At 32.4% G+C, this 22,980-nt stretch overlaps 1 protein-coding gene across 1 annotated transcript; it reads right to left on the reverse strand.

Moving 5' to 3' along the window:
- Positions 1-9,961: 9,961 nt before the first annotated feature.
- Positions 9,962-22,002, reverse strand: LOC127726816 (aldo-keto reductase family 1 member B1-like). Its single transcript, XM_052234269.1, has 5 exons — positions 21,919-22,002; positions 13,833-13,949; positions 12,652-12,770; positions 10,679-10,754; positions 9,962-10,075 (listed from the first exon to the last, which is right to left on the reverse strand). Exons 1-5 carry the CDS (start codon positions 22,000-22,002, stop codon positions 9,962-9,964), a joined length of 510 nt encoding a protein of 169 aa, XP_052090229.1.
- Between the last annotated feature and the right edge of the window lie 978 nt (positions 22,003-22,980).

Consider the following 22,980-nt stretch of genomic DNA (forward strand, 5'->3'; position numbering starts at 1 on the left):
TCTGATTAGGTATTTTGTCTCTGTAATGAATGTGCTTGCGAGTGTTTGTGCTGTATTTCTGTCACGTAATGATTTAGTGATATTTTTTAACATTGTCATATTATAAAAGCAGGAGGTTTTGCATGCCATGAAACCAGGTTCAACTCACCATTATTTCTTAAAATGTCCTGAACCAAGTCAGGAATATGGCAGTTGTTATCAAATAGTTCGTTTCTATGTGTGTTGGCGTTTGTTTTTGTTGCACTTCGGTGTTCCTGTTGTTCCTTTTTTTTTCCTTTTATAGTTGATGTGTATCTCTCGGTTTTTGTTTGTAACCCTGATTTGTTTTCTCTCAATCGATTTATGACTTTTGAACACCAGTATACTACTGTTGTCTTTATTTATCTGAACATTGAATTCGAATACTAGTAATACAAATGGTTATTTTTCAAATGTTCTCTTTGTAATATTCTATTAATATCTTAGTATCAAATTTTGTCATGGATATAGTTCATCAGTTGTTGTCTTAATCCGGCTCTACCCGTTTATTGCATCACCGAATGCGACTTTTTACCGCCATGAGCACAGAACGGATGCCACTAGTGAAGCAGAAACCGTCCAACCTCTAGATGCACATGGGTTCACCCTTGTTTAATTGGTTAACATTTTATCTAGTTTCTTGTTTTGTATCTTTTTCAACCTTAGTGTTGCTTCTCTTGATAACTGTCTGATCTATGATCCTTGTCCTGACAAATCAATTTGATGATGTCTTAGGGTACACAAGAGACTTTCACCAATCCACTATTACTTAAAAGATATGTTTTTATCCCTTCGTTCAAATGAATTCGTCGTCCGTCATGGTATTATATTATATTTATGATAGGAAATTTGGGTACATATTACTATGTAAGACAGCTATCCTAGGACTCAAATAAAACCCAGTAAAACACCTAGTCGAAGATGTTAAGATTCGATCGTCGATAATGGGCAAGTGTGTCAATGTAATATTATAACTAATATAGTAATTTATAAAATTGATTGCTGATTGTTTACTGTCCAGCGGAATATATATCATAAATGGCCAGGACGACACGTAAAACAGGTAGAGCTGTAAAATAGCCCCAATTTTGGTAGTCTCTTACAATTGTTAATGAGGTAAATAGAGACTACCAAAGATCTGCAATGAACAACGAATTCCATAACGATATAACTGATACTTCAAACATTATTGATAGTGTTCCTGACTCAAGGAATGCACAATTAGTCGTATTAAGCAATTAGATAAAAGCAAATAAACGAAAATTGGACAATATTCATCAACACTTGACTGACTGGCCTTGAAAATGAAACAGATGGAGATGAAACACCGTTAAAATGCAATATAAAACTGAATGCTGTTTTTGAAAATTTATACGAAATAAAAGTCATTTAAAGCAAAATTGGTACCGTTGTCGTTATAACCTTATATTCTGCATGAAGTGCGGAAGTGCTGCTTGTTAAAAATATGATGGTCATTTATTTTCTTTTGGCATAGATGTTCAAAGTATTCATGTTTTTTATATTTAAAAATTTTCGAAATAAAAAAAATATATAGTATATTACCAACATTTAGAAGCTGAAAGAATAGCTTTGAATAAAAAAACTTCGGCAGAATCCGTCTAAAGAGATACAAACTGTATAGTTCCACGGAAAATCAATTATACGTAATATAGTTAATGTCAATTTCACTATAAGTAGTTCGTAAACTGTGTTATTTAATTTTAATCAGTATTATAAATGTATGTCATAGGATAATAATTAATTGTTATTTATTTAAATAAATTGTCAAGTTACATAATCATTTTTTTCAAATTAATCAAAGTTGTATGTTTTTTTTTTTATTAATCATGATTTGCTCGAAGTATACGAATTAAATGCGACAAAAGTGTAGATTTATTAGAAAGGCCGTGTATATTATTCAATAATTTAAGGTTGTTATTATACGACATTGGTTGTTTCATACAAATTAGAAACATAAAACGGAATCAAATGGTTCGTCTTTCAGTCAATTATAAATGAACAGCTTTTGTATTAACTGAGAATATATATACATGTAAGACAGCACACCTGAAGATCAAACTAATTACATATAGCACATGTCTCTATATCTATGATGCGTTTATCTACACATAAAGTGAACACGCCTGCATTCAATGAATATTTCAGCCATTTAACTTCCGTTACTGTCCCTCTCAAATAAAGTTTCCATAAATGAGAAACCTTCAAAACAATGACGTCATTACATTAAATCACCATTGTAAACATGTTTCGTTATCGGTCATTTCGTCAGAATATGCAACAATGACTTCAACGATAACCCATCACATATAAATCAACCACACACAAGTAATGTTATTGGTCCCTAAATACTCGGTGGTTTAATTTTTATTTTCGAATATTTGATTAACGTGGGTTAAAGGGTACATTCAAGAGGAACGGCAGACATGTCACACAAAAAAATTGTACTTTTATTAACCTTTCTTTTATAAACTTGAAAACATATTCAAATCAACTATCTTTTCCACCGCACCGATCCGCATACTGATGTAGTAAAGTTAACAAATTCCGGAACGGAATCGATCAATGTGCGGAGATTGATGTTTTTATGCTAATTTAAATCTTCAGAGTACGGATATTGCGGATGTTCTTTGAAACTGAAAAGAAAACAAATAAGAATACATTCAAATGAGTATCATCAAAGTCTAACAGTACTAATGTTCTGAACATTTTATTAGTAAGGATTGAATTCATCCGGGTTAAACAAAGTTTTAGCGTCAAGTATTGTAAACGTCGTTAAATGTTAAGTGTTAATTAAATCATTAGCAAATACAACAGATTTAATTAACACTTAGAATTAAAATGCCGTTTGTAAGCCTATAAAACATAACAGCTGTTATGAAAGCACTTGCAAGACGTTTCTATTCTTGCAAAATAATTGTAAAATGTATGAATACAAGTAGATGTAGGGTATATGTGAATTAAACAGCATATAATCGACACAAATAATAGACACACAATGTAGGTTCCGGAATGCAAGCTGAAAGAAGTAAAGAAGGTACTTCATTTTTGCTCCGATGAAGAACAGCAATAAAAGCGCTGTTTCTATGCTTTTTGTGTGTTTTTGCTGTGCATGTACTGATTCCGTGACATCGATGTATACACCATATCCTTCGTTTTTTTTCTGTTTTTCTATTAAACATGTGTACACAATATTTGATTGTCCATAAAACATTATACCTTTTTTGTAATTTAAAAAAGGTATGAAGATAGCTGTTAGGAGGCTAGATTTTAACTTATTGGACTCTTGCATTAGTTTCAGCTTCCCAATTGTGATATTTCCATTTCTATGTCGCAACATTTCAACAGCATCTGCATACGAACTATATTTCTCCGAGTTAAAACTATATATCAGGGCTTGTATTTCCTATCATGATTTGCTTGCTACTCACAAGAAAGCTATTAAACCAAGTTCCAAGTGGTGAAATTGAAATCATCCCTTCGTAAATTTTACGGACGCCATCACGAGATGGTTGACCGTTATGGAATATCTATTTCACAGATGACAACGGATATGTTCTAATTGTTATAATTACAATTCCATTCCCTTTTCCTCGAATGTGACCTACCGAATTAGACTTATCACCGGGTTTGTACTAACATGAGCAATATTACGAATGCCAGATGTGAAGCAAGATATGCTTATCCTTCCGCAGCTTCTGGGTTTATCCCCAGTATTTGCGGGGTTCGTGTTGCTCAGTCTTTCCTTTTCTTTGTTGTGTTTTGTGCACTGTTGTTTGTCTGTTTCTCGTTTAGCCATGGCGTTGTCAGTTTATTTTCGACTTATGAGATTGAATATCCCTTTGGTATCTTTCGCCTCACTTCTGTATTAGTCTAACAAGACATACAGTTTATCATTTGTAAATGTTATTGGATATAGAACTGATTTAACATGCTATTTTTTTTAGAGATTCAAGATCAAAGACCGATTTGTCTTGATACTATGGGTGTTTGGTATGTATTTGTTTTGAATTTTAAAATATTTTCATACAAGTAGGAAATTTTGACCAATGCAACGTGGTTTAACACACCACGTTGAACATGTTGAAGTCAATTGTATCAAGCAAGAAATATGAGAGTCATTGTTGATTTGTTTGTTTAGTTTTCGAATGTTACTGCCAGCACATTTCGACAGCAACTGAACGACAAACCAAAACAACAACAAAAGACTTTTGGTCACCGCCATTGCAAACATGTACGTCATTTGGTGTCTGGTTGATATTAATCTTATTTAAAATAATACTACATCTTCTTATTTCTATATCAATAGACAGAGTGTGCACACAATTGTTTTAAGTCTAGAAAAAAAGTATCAGCAACAATATCGTACTCCAAGGAAAATTCAAAAAATGGGGGAAGTCTTTAAAACTTGACAAAATAAAAAGCTTGGAATATATAGAACAGAGGATATTATTTAGAAAGTTTGTGAATTCAAAATTACATATTGTTGCAAATTGTGTTATTGTTATTACAATTATTAATAAAAGAATACTGTGATAAACGACAATAAGTCCAAAACCCAATGACATGAAGCAACCACAAAAGACTATTTGACAACATCAATAGACGCAGTATGCACAGAAATTATTAAACGTATAAACGATGTGACTGATTTACTACTAAGGAATGTTTATCGACCGTTACTACACACGAGGGTCTCGTACGGTCGGTGACTGATTTACGATGCCTACGGCCTTCACATGCTATCTATTTTAATATTTTTGTAAAATATATTTTAAGTCATCAATTTTTTTTTCTGCATTGATGAGTTTTAATCATTATTTTTTTTCAACTGTAAATCTCAATATTCATTGTGAATACAAAGTATGTTGAATATATCTGTGATCCTTTCCAACTATATTTTAATATTATTGATTTTTAAAACACAAAATAACAACTTAATAAAGAAATTATAGAAAATGAAAATTACCATACCACCCTACAATATTCATCTTCAATGCCATATATTTTTTTATCATATCAGTACCCAATTCTCAAAGGAGGTAAACAAATAGTAGACCAATGATTGAACAGAGAACTGTCTTCAAAACAGCCATTGACAGGTAAATTTTGCGAGGCATACAACTGAAAAATATTCCCAGTTATAGAACAATGCCTAAAAATCACTTTGGCATGTGACTGTTCCCACTCGCCTTATAATTACAGTCCCTCTGGCCATGTTATTACTGGGGATCTAAACATAATTCAACATTAAAATCTCCAAAAGGTGATTTCTCATGGTCCTAAGTTAAGAGAACCCCAACACATCAATTGGAACTATAACTTCAAAATAATTATGGATTCCATTGACGACTACGCCAGAGCATGGGCTAAACGAGAAGAAATTGAACTGGACATTTTGTCAGATTGGGTCAAAACAATCAGGTCTCTAATAAAACGTCGTATTCATAAGTTGAAAAACTGTGTGAATGATCAACCAAAGTCCATTTTCAGAGACAAAGACGCTGTGAGATGTCTATCATCTCTTCATGATAAGTATGTTGTTGTTCCTTCGGACAAAGCTTCAAATAATATTGTCTTTGTATGTAAATCGAATTACTACTAATGTCTTGTAAAAGAATTAGGAATAAATGAGCAAACAGGTAATCCCACATACAAAGACATATCATTTGACAAGGATGAGATTTTGGCGAATCATAAGTCCTTCATGGCTTCAATGAACATTACATTGAACAACAAATCAGAGGACTTACCTTGTTTATATAAGATACCTAATCTTCACAAAATTCCGTACAAACAACGGTACATTGCCGGCTCATCTGCATGTTCCACCAAAGAATTGTCCATTAGATTGACTAAAATACTGTCAGTAGTGAAAGAGGGTCTTCAGAAATACTGTGAAACTGTTTACTCGCGTAGTGGTATTAATCATGTGTGGATTCTTAAAAAATCTAAAGAACTTTTGCATAATTTTAAATCTCGGTCTTTTTCTGAAATTAGTTCTATCAAAATTTTTGATTTTTCAACCCTGTATACCACCATTCCTCATGTGAAATTGAAAAATCGCCTATTAGTAAAAGAAATAATCCACAATGCCTTTCAAAATAAAAATGGTAGCATACGCTATAAATTTATTACTTTGGGATACCATAAGGCATATTTTGTTAATAGCAAACAAAAGGGTAAAACATGCTTCACAGAGGAACAAGTGATCAGTATACTGGAGTTTTTTATCGACAACATTTTTGTTGAATTTGGAGGTAGACTTTTTCAACAAATTGTCGGCATTCCTGGGAACGAACTGTGCGCCTCTCCTTGCCGACCTCTTCTTATTTTCATATGAATCGGAGTTCCTTCAGACACTTGTCAAAAACAAGAAGATCAAAGAAGCCAGATTATTTAATTTCACTTTCAGATATATTGATGATGTTCTTTCCATTAACAATCTGAACTTTTCTGATTGGGTTCCATTAATATATCCCCCAGAACTAGAAATTAAAGAAACAACAGACACGGCTTCTTCCGCCTCATTTTTAGACTTATACCTCGAATTTGACATACACAATCATCTCAGTACAAGAATCTATGACAAACGAGATGATTTTAATTTTGAAATTATCAATTTCCCCCACCTTAGTAGCAATATACCAACTTCACCTGCATATGGGATATACATTTCCCAACTTATTCGGTATGCAAGAGCTTGCAGCTCCTACTCAGACTTTGTAAAACGTCACCAGTGTCTGAGCAAAAAGTTGATGAACCAGGGGTATGTCAAAGAACTGTTTGGTCTGTTTTTGGTGACATACATATGACTTGTCTCTGTACTTTAAACATCCCGCCATTGTTTTATTGTTCTATTATAAATTTTGCATACTTTGAACGACAAAATTATTTTATATCTCTACCTGTGTGACGTTTACATTCTGACGTCAAACACGCGATTCTACGCCAGAGATAATGTTAAAATTCCGATTCGGTCCCTCGATCCTTTATGGGCTGATTTGGCATACATAAATAAAATTCAAAAATAAGTAAGCAATGAACGAGGTTGTTAAATGTGATATATGCTTTTTTGTGCTACTTTGTTAAATATTTGTTTGTTTTTGTTGTGATTAAGATTGTGACATGGTGTTGACTGCTGTACCCCTATTTTGACATTTTTACCTATTATATCTGTTTGTTTTATTCACGCATCGTTGTCAATATAATGCAGTTTGATGCGACTGTCATACAAGTGATAGGTTTAGCGCTATAAAACCAGGCTCAATCCACCTTTTTCTACATAAGAAAATGCCTGTACCAAGTCAGGAATATGACAGTTGTTGTCCATTCGTTTGATGTGTTTGTGCTTTTAATTTTGCCATTTGATTAGGGACTTTCTGTTTTGAATTTTCCTCGGAGTTCAGTATTTTTTGTGATTTAACTTTTTACATATAAAAATAAAAAGACTTAATGACGTAGACGTTAACATGTTCCTTTATCCATTGGTCTCAGGATGTACGTCAATGAGTCAGAGACCCAATTGTTTTATACAAACAAAAGATAAATTGAGCATTCGGTTAACATAAATAACACCCGTACGATATTATAAGGCATACTACGCTCGGAAATCTGGCGTAAACCAGGCGTAAGTGGTAGTTACGTGCCAAGATCCAGGCGTAATGGAGCAGGAAACGTAAATGTGTAGCACTTACAGGCGTAGAAAAAAGTGGTAAGCCTGACGTAAATTGAAATAAGCAAGGCGTAAATTTTCCTACGGGCGTAAATCATAGTACCTATAATGCTTTGTTTAAAGGATCTTGGGAATTTTTTTTCAAAATTTGGCTCTCTGGTATTAGCTTGCAAGAGTTGGACATATGGCAGCTTAATATTTTTAGCGGAAATTTGCTTTTTTGTGCTCTTTGGAAGGATTTGAAATTGGAATTATGAAATCAAATTGATAAAAGAAAAATGTGAAAGGAAAGGAAAGTAGTGTACATGGTAAATAATAATTATGTGAGTAACTAAGTTATTAAGTTTTTATTTTTTAACATTAATTTCAAATTCTGGAAACCATCAGCCTTGGATAATAACATTTAAATCTTTCACAAGTTATACTGCAGTATTATCATTGATTTGTTTAGTTCAAATGAGATTAATTTTCAAAACAACTTAGTCAAAATGCTAGTTTTTTTTCAAGAAAAATTGTCATAATTCTTATCTAAACTTTAACTTATTTGAGCCTGAGTGTTACTGTCTAATATGTATTTATCTATATAGCTTCTTCAATGGTTAATATTTCATGTTTTATGTCAAACAATGAGAAATTTAAGCAACAGTTCAAGTTTGTATCAAATACCAGTAAACAAAGTACACAGCTACGGTATTATACACTGATTCAAATTAAGCGTAGTATTATGTAAGGATATTACGCCTGGTTTATTTATCAACGAAGCGTAATCATTTGCATATTACGCCTGGTTTATTTATCAACGAAGCGTAATCATTTGCATATTACGCCTGGTTTTCTGTCGACCAGGCGTATTCATTTAAATATTACGCCTAATTTTGCGCCTGGTTTCCGCCTCAGTTACGCTTGGTTTCCGCCTGGTTTACGCTTGGTTGATGCCTGGACATGCATTCCCTTAACACTGCAATGACGCCAGGATAAAGAATGATTTCTACGCCTGGTTTCCGTATCATTTACAGGCGTCACATTTCGTACAGGCAGTTAGGATGATAAGCAACTCACAAAGGAAAAGAAAATATACGACCTCCTTTGTCTAACTTGGCCATCATTACCATATCATCATCTGTTAAGCTAAAACCAAAGATCTGAAATAATAAACATAAGTAGAGTTAATATTTAAGGAACGGGTATTCTTTTTATAATTTTATTGGAGTGTAAAACCTTTTGATTGAAGCACATTTTGTAATTAAAAATGTGCACACGAACAACGCTTTTACATATAAAATTATAAAAAGAATCAATCAATTCTTATACATTTGTACTTACATTTTTACAACCATGAATTTAGGAGTTATATCAAGCTTTTTGTTTATTTTTCAATGTATTATTTTAACATTGTCTCGGACAGTGCGTGCAGTCATAGCTGTTGTATTTTATATTGAAATGAAATATGATACTAGAATGATCAAATTCATGCGGAGTTTAATGAAACATACATGTAATGTAATTATAAGGATTTCAATAGAAGCTTTTTGTTTCATAAGTCTTGCTATAATATAAATGTCTAGTTTAGATTTCGGTGTGTTCTACATGTTTGTCTGGTATAAACGTCACCAGGAACGCGTAGAAACCATTAGTTTGACATAGTAAATACAAACAAATCGTTAACGTCTGAACTTAACTGGCATAAATAGAACAGCCAGTCTAATGTTAGATTTGCCTGCGTTGCAAGATCAATTTTAATTACGTGAAACATAGAATTACTTACAGCTAAAATGCATCATTAAATTCGATATATTACCGAAGTACTGGTTGCCATATAATACGAGTTTCTCAGTTCATGTCAATATTTAGAAAAAAATCAATAAAATGTGTGTGTTATTTTTAAAGGTTTTTGTTAAAAGAAAAGTGTCTTATATTCATACATCTCATTTTGTTTTATCCCAAAAGTCTTGGTGATTGTATGCTATTCCTTGATTCTTTCTTCAAGACAAGGTTCAACTCAATTATTTCTTTTCAAATTATATGTTGGAAACAGATGCTTATGAATCTTACTTGTGTTTCATTTGAATTTCAACTGGATCTTATATTTTATACCGTTACCTGGTCTCGCTTTATATTTTAAATATTGCGCTTTGTTATTTGCTTACGAACATATAACACAGAAAGTAAAACGTGTTAATTTCTGATTACATGGTATAGTGCTTTTACAATCTAAAGTATTGTCTTATTTTTCGCTATAAATACATGAAATCATTTTCTTTTCCTCTGACAACATCTTACATTTATATTTTCTCTCAATCTGATACCATCGGAACTCTTTGGAATCATTCCAATACCACGCTGAATGAGATGCCGTAAAAGAATCTGAAAGAAAATCTTTTTAATACGATTTCTTAATTAAATTTTTTTTAACTTGATGAGTAAAGCTGTTGATAATCATCTTTACATTAACCAAATAACCAAATAATTTTAACTTGAAAATAGGATTAAACTTCATATTTCCATAAGCTTTTTTTAAATGTTATGCTTTCGATGCTTTGTTGACGATTGGCATTTTGTTTTTTTTTTTTTTTTTTTTTTGTAAGCCGATGGCTAATAAGTTACATTGAGTGGTAATTTAGAATAAGAAATAAACATTAACCAAAATTGTTTGTTTTCTCTAAAATAAGCAACAACCAAAGATAAATCGTCAGGAAAACAAAATCCTCATCGAGTATAAAACCTCTCATACAATTATTGCGTTGAACGACATCCCATTGTTTACTTGTTCGTCTGTACTTTAATAAAAGCAGATATTCCTTGTTGAATTTGTGACAAAGAACTGTTTTCGAAGTAACGTATGACCAACAACTCATGTTTTCTGGTTATTGCCAGCCTTTTTTTTCGTAGTATTGCTTGAATTTTTTATCACAACAATGAATACGCTTAATTTTGGAGGGAATGCATATCAAGTAGAAGTACACAAACCTGTGCAGATGTCCGTCCATACTTTCTTGCAAGATCTAATACTACTTCATCTTTGAGAATATCACATTCCTTGTACCTATATAATATGGCAGATGTATATTGAAGTATGGTTAATCTGTATTATTCATAATTAAACTTAGATAGACTGACAAATACCTGTGTATTTTATGCATACATTAATGCTTGTTTAATTGATTGTTCATACCTTCACATAGATATAAAAAAGGAGCAAAAATCAAAATTAATCACAAAAAAAAAAAAAACAAACAAACTATTAATTATTTAAAAAATTAATTTCAGAAGTTTTGGGTCATTGCTTCGCATCACGGTGCGGAGCTATTAGTTTCAGTCGATATACACGCCATCTTGAAATAATTACTTATCACACATAGATTCTAATTGGTTGCTTTATGATGCAGCTGAGATACAGCAACAGCTATTGGCTTAAATGAGATAACGAATTACAGACTTTTCCCGTGTCAGGATAAGACATCAAATGCCGGAAAATTAACTATGTGTATTTCAGTTCCGATCAACTGTCATTAATTCATGTTCGTTTTATTATGCATATATTGCACATTGAAATTCAATATTGAAATATATCAATTATTATTACGTGTTTATTTGTTTTGTTAATCTGCAATATGCACGATTTATTTTGCTAAACAATGTTCCTATACAATGTTTACAAAAATGCATTATCTGTATAACTTCTGCCAATTTAGGCACACCTCCAGAGATGCACACCTCTAGAGTCGTGTCTATTTGTAAATGTTTTAAATTTTCAACAAGTAAAGTGAACAAAATTTCAAAAGCATGGGTGTATAACGCATCTAAACACTGAACAGCCAGTTTACAATTTCAGAAAAGTTCATCTTAATATATATACAAAAATTGATATTCCAAGTCTAAGACATCCATTTTATATCAATCAATATCTAAAAATACCACATTTCCAATACTAAACCAAGAACCACATGCACACATATTACCTTAAATTAGGATAGAGCGAAGCAGTCCACAGCTTTTTAGAAAGCTCAAACTTGTTGCAATTCTTCGATCAGTTAGACAAAGCATTTTCTGAATTATCTCCCTTATTTTCTGGATTTACAGTACATTCTAATCTATTTTATCTTCGACTGAATGACACTTGCAAATGTAACCGTCATCGACAAGAATTATAGCTGACATTGAAAAACCAAACCAAATCATAAAAATATCGGAGAAAGAAACACACAAATACTGGCTGTTAATGACGTCTTTACACAAAATCCATTGGATGTTGAATGTGTACCGATTGATATATTAGTCTTAGATACATGATTTCTTTTATGAGTTGTTATTGGCTTTAAACTAGTTGTCAGTAACTGTGAATACTCTCATATCTGTACTTTGTGTCTTTTGTTGTTAGGGATGTATACATACCCTGCCACGTCCGGTCTGTGTTATTGTTTTCTTCTTTGTATCGATCTGATGAGTTAAGCCTTTTCCACTGATTGTTTACAGGTTGTTCTTAGGTTGTGCTGTAACACCACTGTCCCAGGTTACGGGAGGGCTGGGCATTCATAAACAGGTTTAACCCCGCCACATACTTTATGTGCCTGTCCTAATTCAGGAGCCTGTAGTTCAGTGGTTTTCATTGGTTCTTGTCTGTCATATTTCATTTTTGTAAATTGTTTTGTTATGAATTAGGTCAATAGTTTTCTCAATTGAATTGAATTGTTTCATATTTTTCATGTCTAGGCCTTTTATAGCCGACTATACGGTATGGATGTTCCTCATTGTTGAAGGCTGTACGGTTGCCTAAAATTGCTTACATCCACTTCATGTGAACTTGTGTGGATAGTTGTCTCATTGGCTATCATACCTCATCTCTTTATCTTTATTAATATCACAAATGGGATAGAAATCTATTGATAATTTAATATTATTTAATCGATATTTCCGTTGACACGTAAAAGTTTAATCCTTACCAAGGTTTGTGCTTGGAGAGACCTGGCGATCCAAATGGCGCAAACGCTATTACAAATATTCCTTCATCTTGACAAAATTTTACAAGACCTTTTATTTGTAGATATGCATGACATTCTGTCTGAAAAATAAATGGTACAATTAAAAAATAAAGAATGTGCTTCTCCACGCTATGGAAAATAATTTTGAGACATTAGATAAAATTGCGGAGAAAAAAAAGCGGTGGATGCAATGTGAACATTTAAAGGGAAGATTCGAAAAATTTTATTTCGTAAAATTAAGACGTTGTTTTACAGAAGTACCCCTTCAAATAGACACAATTATATACATTATCTGAAGAGGAAGAAATGTGATCGCTGTATACATCTTTATGTGCTGTATCGATTAAGGAACTTGTTGTTGTTAGCGAAAATTTGGTTATCTCTTTTGGATTCATTAGAAGGCATTAAACTTCTGTGAAGTTGAAAATTGTGTAGGAGGTTTATTTTTCTACCAGTGCGATTTTAATTACATCGCATCTCTATCTCTTCGCGTCAATTGAATTTTAAGGAAATCAGAACAATACCAAACTCCGTTCATCGATTGATTGCATTCCGGAATTATTTTTCTTTATTACATCAGTGTAAATTAGTATGTGGATAAGAACTGGAAATGTCGGGTAGTTCGAGTCAAGACGAATGCGAAAATAAAATATTGCAAATAGGGCCCTGAAAAATACCGTCTGAAAAATAGCAATATTGAAACTGCACGCCAAAAAAAAAGATTGCAGATTTTGGCATTAAGTATGGAAACTTGTCTTCTGTACAGTAGGTGACCCATTTAGACATTCAAATGCCACTTGGTTATTTTTTTGTTGTTAGGTTGTTGTTCCTCTACGTTTTCTCCATAGTTTAGGCTATCATAATCTAACGACCAATTAGGAATATTTGTTGAATTCAAGGAAAGATTCGTTAACTTACAAAAACAGTGGGAAATGTTCAGATATTTTTTTTTTTAAATGTAAGATAAACATGTCAGCATTAAATCCAAAGCAATGGCAAGACATTGAAAAGAATAAAAAGTTACATTGATATGTTGAACATTATTTGAACAAATAAAGTAATAAGTCTTGGGGGGGGCACCTTTTTTTTTTAAGACTGTAACACCAAACCCGCCAAAAACCAGGAATTTAAACTGTAATTACCTGTAGAACAGCCGGGGGTATTTTACATTTCTGTATTATATTTTGTATTTGTTGTTGATTAAAGTTAGAGACTCCAATAGACCTAGCTAAACTTTTTTCAACGACGTCTTCCATTTCCTGTAAAGTAAAAATAATCAAAACTGTTTAAATATTTTCTCCTTATTGAATGAAGATAATAAGCTGAAAAATTTACAAAGGATTATTTCTGCCCCTATACAAACTTCACCCTTTTTCCAGTAGAAGTCTAAATTTCCCGCCCTTTATCTCGGTCGACCCACATTTCAAACCCTACCGTCCTATTTAATATATTCGTAATTTGTTTTCGTCTTAAATTTACGTGAAATATATGACACTGGTCATAAAACAAACAACAAGCAATCAGGAATAACATACACTTAATAAGAAAAATAAAGATAAAAAATACGAACTCTGAAAGGAGCATTCAGCTAGCACATTTAATGTTAGGTATCTACAGATCTCACACTGACCCCGAAAGTTCAAATGATATATATATCAAAATATCTTAACTCGTAGGAAAATGTTTGGTTTGAAAGTGGTTGTCAATTTACTGGATTTGTGTATGTTTTTTTTTCTCGTTGAATTATTTGTTCAATCGTTTTCATTTCAAGTATCGGCGGCGGCCATATTTGACGCCACATTTTGCATTATTTTTTTTCAGGATTTTTAAAATTTAAATTTGTACTGATTTTACACCACCAGTGTTTAATTTTACAGAAGGAGATCGCATTTGTTGATCAGTAGGAACACTGGATGCTAGATTTTTTTTCTTTAAAGGCTAACATCGGATTAAAATTACAAGTGATTAGGAAATTTCGCACTTGCCCTTTGGAACAAGAGAGTTAAGATTTAAAGTGGTTGTCAATTTACTTGATTTGTGTATGTTTTTTTTTCTCGTTGAATTATTTGTTCAATCGTTTTCATTTCAAGTATCGGCGGCGGCCATATTTGACGCCACATTTTGCATTATTTTTTTTCAGGATTTTTAAAATTTAAATTTGTACTGATTTTACACCACCAGTGTTTAATTTTACAGAAGGAGATCGCATTTGTTGATCAGTAGGAACACTGGATGCTAGATTTTTTTTCTTTAAAGGCTAACATCGGATTAAAATTACAAGTGATTAGGAAATTTCGCACTTGCCCTTTGGAACAAGAGAGTTAAGATTTAAAGTGGTTGTCAATTTACTTGATTTGTGTATGTTTTTTTTTCTCGTTGAATTATATTATTTGTTCAATCGTTTTCATTTCAAGTATCGGCGGCGGCCATATTTGACGCTACATTTTGCATTATTTTTTTTCAGGATTTTTAAAATTTAAATTTGTACTGATTTTACACCACCAGTGTTTAATTTTACTGAAGGAGATCGCATTTGTTGATCAGTAGGAAAACTGGATGCTTGATTTTTTTTTTCTTTAAAGGCTAACATCGGATTAAAATTACAAGTGATTAGGAAATTTCGCCTTTGCCCTTTGGAACAAGAGAGTTAAGATTTAAAAAAAAATAACATAAAATATGATAAAAAAGAATACAAATCAAACGTTGAGCCTCAATCCGGCCTGGATCACCAATGTATACTTACTTTCCACAGCTGTTCATGGTCACACTTTCCATTTATATATGCATGTAGCTTTGTGTGGTCGTTACACTTTGCTGACCCCTTCTGTATATATAAAAAGTGACATGTTCGTCAAAAAAGCACTTTCAGTTAAGACTATCGGTGAAATGGTGTAAACAGTTTTAAATAATCGTTTAAATAATCGTTTAAATATTGACTCGTCTGTCATATACATGTATTCAATATTTCATAGATATAAGAAGATGTGGTATAAGTGCCAATGAGACAACTCTCCATCCAAGTCAAAATTTATAAAAGTAAACCATTATAGGTCACAGTACTGTCTTCAACACGGAGCCTTGGCTCACACCGAACAGTAAGCTATAAAGGGCCCCAAAAATTACTAGTGTAAAACCATTCAAACGGGAAAACCAACGGTCTAATCTATATAAAAAACGAGAAACGAGAAACACTTATGAACCACATCAACAAACGACAACTACTGAAAATCAGAATGGAATTTGAAATAAAGAGAAACAACCTTAAACAAAGAATGCATTTGAGGTTGGACCTAGACTGGTTCCCTTTCCATTATCTAGAAAGGTTACTTATTTACCCGTATGCTGCTAGGGAGAGAACTAGTTTAAGGTTGATGCTTTATCAATTCCTATATTTAAAGATTATAGAAGAGAGACGAAAGCTACCATGGAAATTCAAACTGATAAGTGAAAAAAAAAAAACTAACAATGCCATGGCAAAAAAAGAAATACCACGAAAAGACAAACAATAGTAAAAAACACATTACATAAAAAAAAGACTTAGCAACACGAACCCAACCAAAAATCGGGGTGCTCCGGAAGGGTAAGCAAACCTTGCTTTACGTGTGGCACCCGTCTTGTTGCTCGATCATGTAAGTGCAATATGAAAAAAGAATTGTCCAAAATTCCATTGTGACTTTTTAAACAAACAAAAAAATTATTCTCTATCAAGATACGTAGAGTCATATTACTCAATTTATAAACTACCAAGCTCCCAAACCGTTTAAACTATAGTCCATGAATATTATGATGTCAATATCATATTTATTTTAGTGTTAGACTAAGTGTTCTTTTTTCTTTAACAAAAAAAAACCAACATCAGATGTCATTTTGCTCGGTGTTGACTAAACGAGCATATTATTCGTCCATAATTGTTGTTATGAACCCTTCAGTAGGACAACCGGATGTGCCTTTTTGGCCAAAATGTGATTCGACGGCGCTCAAAAATTGGACTATTTTGTGTCGGCCGACGTCAACTGAAAAATGGCGGGCTTTTGTAAAAAAATTTTATTCGTTTATGGCAAAGTACAGACGGTAAATACTGTTGATTGTAAGCACATCTATGAGAGAAAAAATACATGAGTTTACAAATTATTATCATTTTCGAACATTAAAATAAAAGGAAATCTTATTTTTTTATATCTGAACATAGAATTTCAGATTTTGATTTACTGCACTGTAGAATTAAAAAGCGATATCAAAAATGGGAACAAAAAAAATACATATCCTTCGATTTTCTAAATATTTTTACATCCTATTCTCGCTAGTTTTTGGCATCGAAATACGTAAAGAACAGTTGTCCTACTGCGTATTACGTCAGCGAGAACAGGGCAAAATAACAGGTTATTTTCCCGGGACATCGGCTTCCGGTGCATTTCAAGGGGAGGGCCATATCAACACTCACGTGCAAAATCCGTATCAGCTCTCTTCCAGTTTAGATAGTAATGTACAATTTGCGAGACAAACTATATGAATATCGCAGGGTTTTTTAAATGTTTTTTTTTTACAACCAAGTTAAGGAGAGTTCAATATATTTTCTGTTTTAAAGGGTTACACCAACATTTGCTGATATTCAATATAATATTATCATCTTAAATTAAATTGTGAATATTGACATGATTACGATGTAAATCTGACATCACATTTTGTACTAGGATGATTAGACTTTATCCTCTTTCTCATCGTTCCTGGTGTTTCTTTGTTTAAGATAACATAACATTTACCTTAAACTGTATTGGAAAGTGTAGAAGACACAGGTCAACATATTCTAGTTGTAATGTTAATAGAAACTCTTTCAGTGATCTTTCAATGTCTCCAAATGCCTCATAGCATGGCGCTAACTAAATATAAATTACAATATTTACTATCAGTGTTAGGTTTTTTGAAAGAAATGTAGTCTCCTATTTGTACCATAGATTACGTTTTGTCTTTGTACCTTCTAACAAATCAGCTAATGACCTCGATAGTTGTTGTTAGTCTTCTTATGTAATTATAAAAAAGAAGATGTGGTATGATTGCCAATGAGACAACTCTCTTCAAGAGACCAAATGACACAGAAATTAACAGCTATAGGTCACCATACGGCCTTCAACTATGAGCAAAGCCCATACCGCATAGTCAGTTATGAAAAACCCCGAAATCACAAATGTAAAACAATTCAAACGAGAAAACTAACGGCCTAATTAATGTACAAAAAAATGAACGAAAAACAAATATGTAACACAGCAACAAACGACAACCACTGAATTACAGGCTCCTGGCTTGGGACAGACACATACATACAGAATGTGGCGGGGTTAAACATATTGGCGGGATCCCAACCCTCCCCTAACCTGGGACAGTGGTGTAACAGTACAACATAAGAACGAACTATAAAAGTCAGTTGAAAAAGGCTTCACTCATCAGATGGATATAAGCCCTTTTTCAAGTACATATACTTAGAATATAAATTAGACTTTCTGTAAGAATATTTTAAAATAACGAAAAAGCTTTTCATAGAGTTGGAATGATTATTTTTAGAAAAGCATACAACTGTCTGATAGTTATAAGTACTGATGTCAATAAAATGCGTGAGATCTGCCAATATTCATCTCAGCTGTGTTTAATACATTTTAAGATGTGTTCCACCCGTAAATCAATAGTATATTCAGGTAGTAAGACGGGGCTTATATAGTCGCAGTAGCAGAGCAATCGGAAGTAAAAAAATAACCAGTGTCGTCTGAATGTAATACAAAAGACACAAGAAGTTTCTAAAATAAGATGTTTCCAATGTAAATTCAAATTATGAATTCTTTGAGATCGTATATTGATAAAAGTAATGCTGTGTTTAATATTGACGCTGTGAAATAGTAGCATAAGTTGAATACACAGTGCACTAACTAGCTTTGACGACTTTTTTCCATAGTCAATGATAAACATATAATCATTATTTAATTAGAATATTTTAACACAGCAAGAAAATCAAAAGTTTCCCACTATATGTTTACCCCCTAATTACAGAAAAAAAACTTAATACTAGTAATATGGAGATGTTGTTTGATTGCCAATGATATATCTATCAACCATAATCTAAATGACGTTCATGTCAACAACAATAAGCCATTATACGGCCTTCAACATGTTTTGCTTGATTACTGCATCACGGAAAATGTTTTACTGCAAATATTTATGTCTGGTGATCAGTTCCCTGGCAGGAGTTTAAGACCTCAATGTCATATGTTATAACAAATTATACAAATTGCGGTATATCATTTTTTTCTATAGGGTTAGTTTTTATTTAGAAGGATAATCTTTATCCTTTCAGGTTCCGTTTGTTTCCGTCGAGAGCTTGGGTTTCTTTTATAGTCTCGCGATTTAAATTTCCAGCTTAATTTAACTTTTGGCATTGTATATGCACTGTTTCTCTAAAAAATGTATTAGTTTAAACACACTGATATTTAAGAGTAAAAGAAAGAATGATACATCATTTTAAGCGCTATATGATTAAATACAGATCCTGTCTCAATGTTTTGCTTTACAAGGACCTCTTTAATGTTCCTTTTTTACTTTCTATTCTGGTAATTTTTACACTAGCCAAGTAAATTTCTGCCTTCAAATTTATGAAAGTATGTATCATTACGACAAAACCAAAGGATTCCGAAAGGTCTTTAAAACAGAAAGTAGAATGGATCGTTGTCAGATCCTGTATGCGAAGTGTGGAACCATCATCTGTTTTTCAATCAGATAAAGACTGGTTCCCTGTCCTTTATCTGTTTGGCTCTGACAAATATATGACAACAAGGGTGTCTCAGATACCCGTATGTTGCAAAGGAGAGAACCATCCTAAATCAGATACAGATATTACTTATTCTGAACTAATTTGTATTGTACGGTCTTCCAAGTACCTTATATTGGTTGAAAATGAGAGAGGAGAGGATAAGTTCTCGCACAACTGTTTAACCATTAAGCTGCACAATTTAAATTCTAGCACATGACTGAATGTTTGATTAATCTGTTTCAAGTGAAATACCTGTTCAACGATTGAATTTTGGTTTTACATAGTGTGTACTTGTATGTCCTTTAAAAACTATTTTCTTGACTGAAATCAGGCAAATTCACACAAAAAGGGAGTGAACTATACAAAATTATACGGTGACCTATAGTTGCTAACTTCTACGTTATTTGGTACATGTATTTGGTGAAAAGTTTTCTCACTGGTAATCATACCACATTATATTTATTAAAAGCAACTAGTTCATCATTATCAGATGCATATCATAGTGATTTTGAATATAGATTATTCTCCTGTTGCGAGTGTGGTACGATACTTTTCTTATTAAATGTATCTATAGTTTATTTTAACCACACACCCTAGCATTACATATAAACTAGAGTTGTCGCAACAGAAGCAAATTTAACGTGTAGATTGTTTTTTGCATTTCATTGTATTTTAGATATTGTGTTGCTATGTTGTTTAATTTTACACGAATATTACCTTTGCTGTAATAAACACGTCCTCTCTTTTAAGCTTTCCCGAAAATATAACTTGTCGTAGACCGTCGCCTAACTGTGTTTTATTTTTGTAGAATTCTGACGTATCAAAGTGACGGTAACCAATAGCAACAGCGGTAGTGATCACATCAATTGTTTCATTTGGTAAAATCTAAAAATACACATAAAATTACTTAAATACATTACTTAAGAATTTAATGCTTCAATTTGTAATTTTATTAGAGGAAAAATGTTGACCGGAGCATATTTTGAATGGAAACACTTCATACAAAAATGTACATACGATCAACGCTTTTAAAACCCTATAAAATTACATTCAATTCTTATAAATGCTTTCTTATGCTAAAACCGTGAAATAAAGCGTTATTATATAAAATTGTTCGTTTGTTTTCTGTACATCATTCAAGAAATGAATGCTTCTTTTTGTAATTTTACTGGGTTTAAAAGTGTTGACCGAAGCATTCTAAAAATGTGTGCACGTCAACACTTTTACACCCCAATAAAATTACAAAAAGAAGCATTCATTTCTTATAATTACATTTTTATGTTAATAACACCAAGGCAAAAAAGTTTTATCAAGTTTTTCTATTATTTACCTGTGCACTTTTTTGAGGAGGCACGTGTCATCACGAATTTAAAATTCATTTTGATATGAAGGTTAATTTTTGAATGACGCACGATTGTTGTTAGCCAATTAATATAATAATTATTGTGACATAGTCAAGGGAAACACGTGTCATGAATGTTGAATTTTATTGGAAATGAAATCTAATTTTGGAATGCCACTCGATTGTTGTCAGCTAATCAAAAGTCTGGATTATTATGAAACATACATGTAATGTAATTAGATAATTTTGTATCTAGATTTCAACAAAACTACGCTACATCTGTAGCTTGACGATGACATACGTTAGGTAATATAAACAAATTTCAGAGTCAATAAAATGCATGAGCTGATAAAATGTAAATATGAACTAACTTTCAATTTTGACTAATTCTTAGGTAATCCTTAATTTAAAATGTAGAAGTTCCCATTGTGAAACTGTCATCGGTCCTTCTGGTATAAATAGAACGTAGCAGTGAAACTGTCATCGGTCCTGATATAAATAGAATGTAGCAGTGATACTGTCATCGGCCCTTCTGATATAAATAGAATGTAGCTGTGATACTGTCATCGGCCCTTATGAATCTATTCCCTTTCTATTTCTATCGGTATTATTTATTTAACATACACAAAATAAGCATAGTCAACTTACCCAATTTAAATCAAAGAAATAAAAAAAAAAAAAAAAAAAAAAAAAAAAAAAAAAAAAAAAACATGACGAAAATAGAAATAATGAGAAACAAAGGGTTTTCAGTTTGATATATAGACATTTATAATACTTAATATTGCTAACTGAATGATATACCCCATAGTCACCCTCTATAATATACATAGTAAATATGTAAATATAGGTTATGGGAATATGATTGATACAAACTATTTATAATTGTAGTTAATTATCCCAGTGATTAGTTTGATGCTGTATAACAAAAGTTAATTGTCACTACAAATTAAGTCATCGGAAACAAGAAGTGCAGAGAAAAGGATATCATTAAGTAAACTGGTACCCGGTCGTTTTTAACAAGTTTGACAATATTCCGAAGCATACTGAATATGTTAAGGGGGGGAGGGGGCAACCTAACTATTAAGTTACTTACCCTGGAGGTACCAAGCCCTACTAGTGGAATGGAATTCCCATCATTCAATGTGAAATATTTGCCAAGGGTATGTTCAGCAGTCATTTCTGGTACGATACTATGACAGTTCAAGGTGATAACAGCCTGTTTATATTTAGAATAACCGTATCATATATCACTTACTTCACATGTTGAATATAATCGAGGTATTTAATTTAAAACCTTACATCGTTTTCTGTATAACGGATAATTGTTAGTAGATAACAGGTAATCTCTGTAAGAGGTCGTTGTTAGAATTAAAGGCTGTCAGGAGATAAATATAGAATTGGCCCGTATGAGCGTTTTTTGTTTTGTTTTGTTTTTAACACAAAACATTTTGCTATATATGTATTTGCCTTTCAATAGAAACAAAAATATACAAATTAATTTTACGATGATTTTACAAAAAAAAAATATTCTAACAGATACACAGTTAAAATAATGAATAAACAATGTAGTGCAAACACTGTAAACATATATATTATATGACTATTAATTTTCTGTTTTCTCATTTGCTAAAAACATAGGAAATCTTCTTTGATAAAACATTGTATTCACCGCGGCAAAAATCACGATCGAGGTTAATATAAGATTTGGAACAGCGTCCGTGTACCTAAATATAGATATTCCAAGGTAACGCCAATGACGTAGGTGTATGACGTCATGTAAATTCCCGTTTTTCTTTTTCTTTTTTTCTTGTTTTTTGGTTTTTTTTTTGTCTCCCGCGTAACGCGTTGCGGGGGTTATGGAAATACCGGGCGTCCGTCCGTCCGGTCTCGTTAGCGCTCTCAACGGTACAAGTCTCGCCATATTTTTTATAAAACTTATGATATAGGTTAGTATCAGCAATATCTAGGACAAGTTCTATAATGGTAGCCGATCGACTTTTTTTTAAAAGAGTTAAGCCCCCTGGAAATATTAAATTTATGGAAAATGGCATCGTTAGCGCTCTCACGGCTACAATTCTTGCCAGATTTTTATGAAACTTATACTATAGGTATATATATCAGCAATATCTCGGACAAGTTCTATAATGGTGGACGA

Source organism: Mytilus californianus, unplaced genomic scaffold (genome assembly GCF_021869535.1).
Source record: "Mytilus californianus isolate M0D057914Y unplaced genomic scaffold, xbMytCali1.0.p SCAF_18, whole genome shotgun sequence".
NCBI lineage: Eukaryota > Metazoa > Mollusca > Bivalvia > Mytilida > Mytilidae > Mytilus > Mytilus californianus.